At 48.6% G+C, this 10,799-nt stretch overlaps 1 protein-coding gene across 1 annotated transcript; it reads right to left on the reverse strand.

Annotated features, from left to right (window-relative positions):
- PEBP1 (phosphatidylethanolamine binding protein 1) lies at window positions 1-7,807 on the reverse strand. Its single transcript, XM_017887868.1, has 4 exons — window positions 7,332-7,807; window positions 5,497-5,606; window positions 4,410-4,510; window positions 1-1,001 (listed from the first exon to the last, which is right to left on the reverse strand). Exons 1-4 carry the CDS (start codon window positions 7,464-7,466, stop codon window positions 784-786), a joined length of 564 nt encoding a protein of 187 aa, XP_017743357.1. The 5' UTR covers window positions 7,467-7,807; the 3' UTR covers window positions 1-783.
- Between the last annotated feature and the right edge of the window lie 2,992 nt (window positions 7,808-10,799).

The raw sequence follows: 10,799 nt of genomic DNA on the forward strand, positions 1-10,799 counted from the left end.
CTTCATTCAGGTTTCTATTTTTATTCAACTATAAGCAAACAGCACAATTAATGCAACACTCAGCAGTTCCAGACCAGCTTTTCTGACCCCCAAGAAGAACGATCAATTTAACAGACAAAGATGTAAGGATTCCTCCTAAGCTGTCAGCGAGCGCTGCTGCTGGTCTCGATGGCCACGTCCCAACAGCAGCAAAGCCACTCTTCCTCCTGCCTCTTCCAGGACTGCTCTTTAAAGGGGTCACAGCAGCATGCTGATGCCTGTTGAGGCATCTGAGATGTACCGTGTTGGGGGTCAGCCTCAATGCCAGCCTCTGCTTGTCTAGGTGAGCAACATCACCATAAAAACACATTGTGTACCATTCTGGACTCAGGATCACAAAGGCAGAGGCAACCAATCTTTTTTTTTTTTTTTTTTTTAACTTCCCTTAAAGATTATTTGATGCTTTGCTCTGTCACTGTACAACTGGTCTTTCCCCACCCCCCCGATTTTTTCTTTTTTACATTCTGGGTTGCTATTTTCAGATGAACAATTTGATGACCCCCTCACAGTACCAAAATATCCCCCAAAATGAAGTTCAAATTTGATCAAAACATACATCAGAGTGAGTGAGTAAAATTATACAGGTCAGGCAGCAGGAAAAGTCACCCTCAAACACCATCTGACTGGTCAGGTGTCGTCTGTGCCAAGGGGGCAGGAAGAGGAGAAATCTATTATACATGCAACACTGAACTGGCGAACAGGGCTTGGGGCCTCCAGGACACTTCAGATCCCCAAGCTAACCCCCTACTTCCCAGACAGCTGCTCGTACAGTTTGGGCACATAGTCGTCCCACTCGGCCTGGTAACACGAGCCGGCCACCGGGGCCCCAAGCTCGTACTTTTTACGGAAGGACGCCACCTTGAATTTGCCACGGTGGTCTCCAGATCGGTTGCTGAGGATGGGCTCGTCACACTTTAGTGGCCTGGCCTGCTCGTAAACCAGCCAGACATAGCGGTGGAGGCCTGTGGGGAGAGGCAGAGGGAAGATGTACACACAGCCCAGCACTTGAGATGGGGACATCATTGGATTTTATCAAATGTAAGACCAGGTGTGGTACAGAAATTTCTGGAGTTGGACAGGCACGGTGGCTCACGCCTGTAATCCCAGCACTTTGGGAGGCCAAGGCGGGCGGGTCACCTGAGGTCAGGAGTTTGAGACCAGCCTGACCAACATGGAGAAACCCCGTCTCTACTAAAAATACAAAATTAGCCGGGCGTGGTGGCACATGCCTGTAATCCCGCCTACTCAGGAGGCTGAGGCAGGAGAATCGCTTGAACCTGGGAGGCAGAGGTTGTAGTGAGCCGAGATGGCCCCACTGCACTCCAGCCTGGGCAATAAGAGTGAAATTCTGTCTCAAAAACCAAACAAATAAACACAAAGATGGTAAATTTTATATGTTTTTATGAGAGTTAAAAAAAATAGCTTTCAAAAAGCAAGTAAAGCAAGTTACAAAACAAGAATGGTCATAAGGACATTAAAACCTCATTAGTCATCAGGGTGATCAACAGTAAAACCACAAAATGGTTTTTTTTTTTGAGAAGGACTCTCACTGCCGCCCAGGCTGGAGTGCGGTGGCGCGATCTCAGCTCACTGCAAGCTCCGCCTCCCTGGTCACACCATTCTCTGCCTCAGCTTCCTGAGTAGCTGGGATTACAGGCGCCCGCCACCACGGCTAGCTAATTTTTTGTATTTTTAGTAGAGACAGGGTTTCACCGTGTTAGCCAGGATGGTCTCGATCTCCTGACCTCGTTATTCGCCCACTTCGGCCTCCTGAAGTGCTGGGATTACAGGTGTGAGCCACTGCGCTCGGCCTAAATGGCACCATTTTACACACACTTAAGTGTTTAAAGTCAAAAAGACCAGGCCGGGCACAGTGGCTCACACCTGTAATCCCAGCACTTTGGGAGGCCAAGGCGGGCGGATCACGAGGTCAGGAGATCAAGACCATCCTGGCTAACACAGTGAAATCTTGTCTCTACTAAAAATACAAAAAATTAGCCGGGCACAGTGCCCGGCGCCTGTAGCCTCAGCTACTCGGGAGGCTAAGGCAGGAGAATAGTGTGAACCCGGGAGGCGGAGCTTGAGGTGAGCTGAGATGGCACCACTGCACTCCAGCCTGGGCGACAGTGCGAGACTCTGTCTCAAAAAAAAAAAGAAAGACTGACAACACCTCAACACCTAATGCTGGCATGGAGCTACAAAGATGTTATATGCTCTACTGAAACTTTCAGATATTGCTGATCAGAGTATAAAGTTTTCGTTTTCTTTTTTCTTTGAGACAGGATCTCTATCACCAAGCCCCGAATGCAGTGGTGTGATCACAGCTCACTGCAGCTAGAGTGTAACATTTTCAACCATTTGGAGAACCTTGGGGAAATTTCCATGACTAACAATTCTACTCTTCAGTATTCACCCAAGAAAAATGGAAACACCTGCCTACAAAATGACAAGAATTTATACATACAAGAATATACGGCGGGCCAGGCACAGTGGCTCACGCCTGTAATCCCAGCACTCTGGGAGGCCGAGCCAGACAGATCATCTGAGGTCAGGAGTTCAAGACCAGCCTGGAACATGGAGAAACCCCGTCTCTACTAAAAATACAAAAATTAGCTGGGCGTGGTGGCGTGCGCCTGTCATCCCAGCTACTCAGGAGGCTAAGGCAGGAGAATCATTTGAACCCGGGAGGTGGAGGTTGCAGTGAGCTGAGATCGTGCCATTGCAATACAGCCTGGGAGACAGAGTGAGACTCCATCTCAGACAAAAAAAAAAAAAGAAAAGAGTAGTGAAAGTGATTTATGGAGACAGGAGTCAGAATATGGTTAGCTCTGGGGGAATTTAAGTAAAAAGGTCACGTGAGAACTTGTTGGGCAATGGAAATGTCATCTATCTTTCCAATGGCTGGTACCTTCCATGGGTGTAGGCATTGATCACATTTGCTGACTGAACCCTTCTGATCTGTGCATTTTGTTACATGTAAATTACACCATACTACAAGAATATGGAAAAAGCAACAACAAGAAAATGAGTTACTGAGGCTTTTTTTAAAAATGAGAACACAGCTCTTACTTGAGAGAACTGCTTTATTCTCATGGGTAAGCTTCCCATAATTAAGCTGCCTAATTTTATAACTGCCCTAAACAACTTAATAGGTCCCTGGGAAATCGGTCCCTTTACCGTCTACTATGCATACGTGAGAGGGTTTAAAGGTATCTGAAGCTTCCGGGTCTACAGAGAAAACATGAGCCCGTGACCAACTGTCCATGTCAGGGATGTTCTTGTACCTCTTCATGTTAACTCCTGGCTGGATAAGCTGTACGAAAGCTAGAATTGTGACAGCTCCACCCAATGGAAACATCCTGAACTGAACACCAGGCAATAAGAATGCATCTCTCACCATCAGCTTAGGCAGCTACCCAACCTGGAAAATTTCAACATGGTGGTCTTTCTCTTTCTGTCTCTAGATGTCTACATGTGTTTTATATGTAATAGCTATAACACGATACAACACAATACAATGTGTGTGTGTGTCTGTGTCTTCAATATAGTTCTGCTGAAGTCTTCCAAATCTTTTTTCAATATACCAAGCTCGACTTTTTCAGAAAGAGGGAGCAAAAAATAAATGCAGAAGACAACCTTATATAGCTAATTTGGAAACTGATCATTTCTGAAATTTTTTATAGAATTAGCAACTCAAAGATCACCCCGGGCAAAGGCTTGAGATAGTTTAACTGTGTATTCCACCCAGTGCAGCCCCAAAAGGCCATGCTAAGCTTTCCGCAACAGTGATTCCCTCTCACCGACTTCCCTGCTTGCTAAAGGGCTTGGGATGCAGAGGCAATTCCACACAGAGGGTCCATCTGTCCAGAACCCAAGGCTCTAGCCACCTGACACTCCTGCAGGTGTGAATGTGTGCCCTGAAAGCAGCTGCCCTACAGGTGAGCTGAGATGCTATTTCCAGCAGGGTTAAGGACTTTCAAAAGAAAAGTAAAGAGGCCGGGCGCGGTGGCTCACGCCTGTAATCCCTGCTCTTTGGGAAGCCGGGGCAGGCAGATCATGAGGTCAGGAGATCAAGACCATCCTGGCTAACACGGTGAAACCCCATGTCAACTAAAAGTACAAAAATTAGCCGGACGTGGTGGCGGCGCCTGTAGTCCCAGCTACTTGGGAGGCTGAGGCTTCAGAATGGCGTGAACCCGGGAGGTGGAGCTTGCAGTGAGCTGAGATGGCGCCACTGCACTCCAGCCTGGGCGATAGAGTGAGACTCCGTCCCAAAAAAGAAAAGAAAAGAAAAGAAAAAAGCACTGAGCCAATCCGAATGTGCACCCGAGCTCCCTCCCAACCTCCCACCAAAAACAACCTTTACTAACCTGTTCCCTTGGGAGGTCCTGAGCCCACATAATCGGAGAGGACTGTGCCACTGCTGATGTCATTGCCCTTCATGTTGACCACCAGGAAATGATGCCATTCCCTGCATGAAGAAACACGGGATGTCAGCACCACAGAAGATCAGCAACACTCACTGCACAGCCAGCAACTGGGCATCGAGAACATGCTGGGTGCCAGAACACAGCCACAAACAATAGTCCTCACTTTCTTAGAGGCTGGCACGAACCTCATGGGTTTGCAGAAGAGCAGCCCCAGCCCCTCCCACCCTCTTTTTCTAGAGCAAAGGTCAGCAAACTTTCCATTAAAAGCCCAGAGAATAAATGTGTTAAGCTTTGGGGGCCGCAGTCTCTGTTGCAACTATTCAACTTGGCCTTGGCAGCACGAAAGCAGCCACAGATGACACATAGCTGTGCTCCAATAAAACATAACTGATGGACACTGACACGTAAATTTTGTATAATTTCCACATCATAAAGTACTATTCTTCTTTCAATTTTTCACCAATCATTTAAAAATGGTAAAACCAGGCCGGGCGCGGTGGCTCACACCTGTAATCCCAGCACTTTGGGAGACTGAGGCGGGCAGATCACCTGAGGTCAGGAGTTCGAGACCAGCCTGGCCAACATGGTGAAACCCTGTCTGTACTAAAAATACAAAAATTAACCAGGCATGGTGGTGGGTGCCTGTAATTCCAGCTACTCAGGAGGCTGAGGCATGAGAATCACTTGAACCCGGGAGGTGGAGGTTGCAGTGAGCCAAGATCATGCCACTGCACTGCAGCCTGGGTGACTGAGTGAGACTCTGTCTCAAAAAAATAAAAAATAAAAATGTAAAAACCATTCTTAGCTCATGCGGCTGTATAGAAACAAGCCACAGGTAGATATGGCTCTCGGCTGTGAGTTACAGACACCCGCTGTAGGCGGCAAAAGGGCAGGAAAGGCACTCTCTGGCTTAAGCATGGGTGGGGGGATCCCAAACCAAGTCTATCTCTCCATGTCCAGCAAGGGACTTACACCGGAAAAGTCATGTCTGCATGACCTGCTCTTCCTCGTCTTTCCCAACTCTCACCTGTATTTGGGATCCTTCCTGCTGGGAGCATCCGGGTCTGTCAGGACCAAGGTGTAGAGCTTCCCTGAATCAACACCATCCCACGAAATGCTGGTGGGTCTATTCTTAACCTGTATGAAGGAACCAGTTTGGAGTAAAGTCAGAAATGCTGAAGAAACTGGCTGGGTGTGGTGGCTCACGCCTGTAATCCCAGCACTTTGGGAGGCCCAGAAGAGAGGATCACTTGAGGTCAGGGGTTCGAGACCAGCCTGGCCAACACGGTGAAACCCGTCTCTACTAAAAATTCAAAAATTAGCTGGGCGTGGTGGCGGGCACCTGTAATCCCAGCTACTCGGGAGGCCGAGGTGGTGGGAGGATCGCTTGAGCTGGGGAGGCAGAGGCTGCAGTGAGCCAAGATCACCCCACTGCACTCCAGACTGGGCGACAGAGTGAGACTCTGTCTCAAAAAAAAGATAAATCCTGAAGAAACCGATACTCGTTCTTTGATCTCAGACTCTTCAAAGACAAAACGGAATAGATTTTTAATAAAATCAATGACCCTGTATTGACTCTTAAGAGCCAGGAGCTGGAGTTTTATATACATCATTTATCTTATTTATTTATTTTGAGACTAGGTCTCCTTCTGTCCCCCAGGCCGCAGTGTAGTGACGCTATCAAGGCTCACTGTAGCCTCAACCTCCAGGGAGGGCTCAATCGATCCTCCCACCTCAGCCTCCTAAGTAGCTGGGAACTACAGGCTCACATCATCATGCCTGGCCAATTTTTTTTTAGAGTTGGGGTCTTGCGATGTTGCCTAGGCTGTATATTATTTCAGTCCCAACACCATGGGGCTAGTGTCCCAGCACACTATTAACAGAAACAGATGAGGCTGGGATTCCAACCCTGGCACTGAGTCCCCCTCCCAAGGACACCCTTACATTGTCTGTCCGGAATTACAGGGTTTCTGGATTTGGTGATCACGAGCCTACCTGGGGCCTGCTAAAGTGAAATCTGCATTAATGTTTCAAAGTGCAACGTTTCAAACTGCATTAACGTTTCAAAGTACAAAGAAAAGGAGAAAGCCAAGGTGGTGACAGGGGTGCAGGGAAAGGGAGGCTGTATTAGATGGCCACTTCATATGTAAACATCCAAAAAATTTAAATTCTGTGAACATCAAAAACAATGTAAGGTCGGGACAGTTTATTTAACACTGTTGCCCGGAGCTTCATAACCAACTAGCAGTGGCGTCTGAAAATCTATTTTCTTCACTTTCAGCAGCCCCAGCCGTGGGCGTGGGAGGTCAAACAGCAAAACTAAACCGTCGCCCTCCAGCGTTCCGGCTGCACGCTGTTGACCGGCTGCACGCTGTTGACCGATTTAACAAAAGAAATCGGCCGGCGCGCTCATCGCCAGTTACATAATGCGTCACAGGCTCTCAAGCCCTCCAAAACGAGGCCTAAAATGCTGACGCCCTAGGGGAAGTTCTGGGGGCGTCCGAGCGGCCAGTCTACTCCGTCTCGGGGACGTCCCTCTCCAGCGCCCTGCCCCGTTGAGGGAGAGAGGGATCCGGCCTGTTTCCTGACCTAGACCCCTCTCGGGCCCGAAGCCCGGGAAAAGTGAATGAATTTCTGCTGCAGGCCGAACCCGCCTGGCCACGCCACAGGCCAGGTTCCCCGTGCTCGAGGTGGCCCCCAGGCATGGGACACGGACCCCGGTACCTCTGCCCTGGGGGGCCTCGACACACGCAGGCTGAACCTCCCCACCGCCCCTGGCCCTGTCTCCGCTGGGTCCCACCCAGGCGGCTGGCACAGGCCTCCGCGCCAGGCCGCTCCCTGCACGCCCGCCACCCGGTGTACCTGAGTGGGCGTCAGCACTTTGCCCAGCTCGTCCAACGCCGCCCCGGCGTAGGTGACATGCAGCGGGTGCTGCGGCTGCTCGTCCACTTCTTGCAGGCTCAAGGGCCCGGACCACTTGCTGACGTCCACCGGCATGGCAAGGCCAAGCAAAGCGTGCAGCCGGGAGTGCCGCGGCAGGCTAGGCGCGGGCGGCAGCGGCGACACGGAGGCCTCAGCGCACTGGCCCGGGAAGGCGCAGACCAGCAACTAGGCGAGAGCACGCGCCCCAGCCACCGCCCACCCCGCGCAGGGCCCCACGCCACGCCCACCGCTGCGTGGTCTCTGATTGGCCGAAGCTGGCAGAGCAGGGCCGCTCGCGCTCCTGGGTCCATGCAACCTGCTCCGGGTGGCAGCCGAGTTCTTCGGAACCGCGGCTTGGCTGTTGTGTCAAGAAATGAAAATGAAGGGCGCCCTGGAATAGGTCCGCCTAAGAGAGAGGTTCGTGCCTTACAAAGTGTCGCAGTGAAAAAAAAAAATGCAATTGAGTTCGCCTTGGTTTCGTTTTGGTTTTCTTAATTTTTTGCATGATTCTTTGCTCCACTCTCCAAGTTCAGCAATGTGGCCTGGCTCATACCTATATCGTCAGCACTTCGGGAGGCCAAAGCAGGAGGATCGCTTGAGCCCAGGAGTTTGAGACCATCCTGGACAATGTAGCAAGACCCCATCTTTACAGAAAAAAAAAAAAAAAAAAAAAAAAGCCAGACATAGTGGTGCATGTCTGTAGTCCTAGCTACTCCGGAGGCTGGGGCGGGAGGATCACTTTTTTTTTTTTTTTTTTCCTGAGATGGAGTCTTGCTCTGTTGCCCAGGCTGGAGTGCAATGGCACTATCTCGGCTCACTGCAAGCTCCGCCTCCCAGGTTCACACCATTCTCCTGCCTCAGCCTCCCAAGTAGCTGGGACTACAGGCACCCGCCACCACGCTTGGCTAATTTTTTGTATTTTCAGTAGAGACGGGGTTTCACCGTGTTAGCCAGGATGGTCTGAATCTCCTGACCTCGTGATCCACCCGCCTCGGCCTTCCAAAGTGCTATGATTACAGGCGTGAGCCACAGCGCCCGGCCGATCACTTCTTGAATCCGGGAGTTTGAGGCCACGGTGAGCTACGATCTTGCAACTGCACTCCTGTCTGCGCTTCAGAGTGAGACCACATCTTCACACACACCCCAAATTCAGAAACTGTAAGGCCTTGCTTTTCTCTTGCACTTCTTAAAACGAGCCAGAGTCTCTGTATTTTCACACGTGATCACTTGTCATGGTAATTGCCTGGTTGAGATCACCTGAGTGAACTTTTGAGCATTTAAATATATGGGGAAATGTATTTGTCCGTTTTCTCCACACAAAATTCGTCCTCACAAAAGTCCTGAGAAATGTTTGGGTTTTATTTAAAAAAAAAAATTTTTTTTTAAACCGTATTTATTCCTACCAAAACTGCTCTTATTGTGACCACCAACTGCTTGCTTTTGGTTTTGCTTTTGCTGAATATGATAAGCACTATTTTTTTTTTCTTTCTTTCTTTCTTTTTGTTTGTTTTTTGTTTTTTGAGACGGAGTCTCGCTCTGTCACCCAGGCTGGAGTGCAGTGGCCGGATCTCGGCTCACTGCAAGCTCCGCCTCCCGGGTTCAAGCAATTCTCCTGTCTCAACCTTCTGAGTGGATGGGACTACAGGCATGCGCCACCGCGCCCAGCTAATTTTTGTATTTTTGGTAGAGACAGAGTTTCACCATGTTCGGCAGGCTGGTCTCAAACTCCTGACCTCGTGATCCGCCTGCCTCAGCCTCCCAAAGTGCTGGGATTACAGGCGTGAACCACCGTGCCTGGCCAATAAGCACTATTTAATAGTTCTTATCTATTCTGACGCTTGACATTGATAATTCCTCCAATGGAATAAAAAGTCTCTTGATTTCCATTCTTACTAGGAAATAATACGAGTTCATTGTAGAAAATCAAAGGAAAAAACTCAAAGAAGTAAAAATCCCCTTCTGTCCCACTGCTTTGATATAAATGTCAGTAATCATTTAGGGTATATCTTTCCCATGGAAAAATAATATGAGTATAGATCATTTTGTTGTTTGTTCACCAAAAGATTGCGTTCTATCCTACCATTATAAAATAGCCATATCAGGCCGGGCGCGGTGGCTCAAGCCTGTAATCCCAGCACTTTGGGAGGCCGAGACGGGTGGATCACGAGGTCAGGAGATCGAGACCATCCTGGCTAACACGGTGAAACCCCGTCTCTACTAAAAAATACAAAAAACTAGCCGGGCGAGGTGGCGGGCGCCTGTAGTCCCAGCTACTCGGGAGGCTGAGGCAGGAGAATGGCGTGAACCCAGGAGGCGGAGCTTGCAGTGAGCTGAGATCCGGCCACTGCACTCCAGCATGGGTGACAGAGCGAGACTCCGTCTCAAAAAAAAAAAAACAAAAAACAAAAAAAAATAAAATAGCCATATCAAAAATTGGTCATCAGGCCAGGTGCGGTGGCTAAGGCCTCTAATCCTAGCACTTTGGGAGGCTGAGGCAGGAGGATCACTTGAGTCCAGGAGTTCGAGACCAGTCAGGACAACATGGTGAAACCCCATCTCTACAAAAAAATACAAAAATTAGCCCGGTATGGAGGGATGCGCCAGTAATCACAGCTACTACCAAGGTTGAGGCAGGAGGATCACCTGAGCCTGGGAGTTTGAGGCTGCAGTGAGGCGTGATTGTGCCATTGCACTCCAACCTGGGGGACAGAGTGAGACCCTATCTCTACAAAAACAAAACTAAACAAAAAAGTCTTCAACATTTTAATGACTTATTCTTCTATAGATGCACCACCATTTCTTCAACCGTCATTTATTCAACAAGCCTCTTGATGTACTCTGTTTTGTTCATTGTTTTCCTTTTACAGTATCACTGAAGTGAACCTCCTTATACATATATCTTTAAAACTTGAAAGACTGTTTTGGAAAATTTTATTACATGGGAGCTTTTATTAGGTCAAAAAATACACACTTTATTTTTTGTTTGTTTGTTTTGAGACAGAGTCTTGCTCTGTCGCCCAGGCTGGGATGCAGTGGCACAACATGGTGAAACCCCATCTCTACTAAAAATATAAAAATTAGCCAGGCGTGATGGCACACACCTATAATCCCAGCTACTCAGGAGGCTGAAGCAGGAGAATCACTTGAACCTGGGAGACAGAGGTTGCAGTGAGCCAAGATCGCACCACTGCACTCCAGCCTGGGTGACAGAGGGAGACTCTGTCTCAAAAAAAAAAAAAAAAAAAAAAAAAAAAAAAAAAAAAAAAAGTTTTAAAAACAAAATTAAATGTTAAAATCCTACTTGGAGGTTTTTTTTTGGTGGGGGTCTCCACAACTCCTTATTATAACCCAGACGTTCCTTTCTATTGATAATAACTCTTTTAACCAATAGTGAATCAGAAAATTTAA

Source organism: Rhinopithecus bieti, unplaced genomic scaffold, assembly GCF_001698545.2.
Source record: "Rhinopithecus bieti isolate Rb0 unplaced genomic scaffold, ASM169854v2 scaffold_17010, whole genome shotgun sequence".
NCBI lineage: Eukaryota > Metazoa > Chordata > Mammalia > Primates > Cercopithecidae > Rhinopithecus > Rhinopithecus bieti.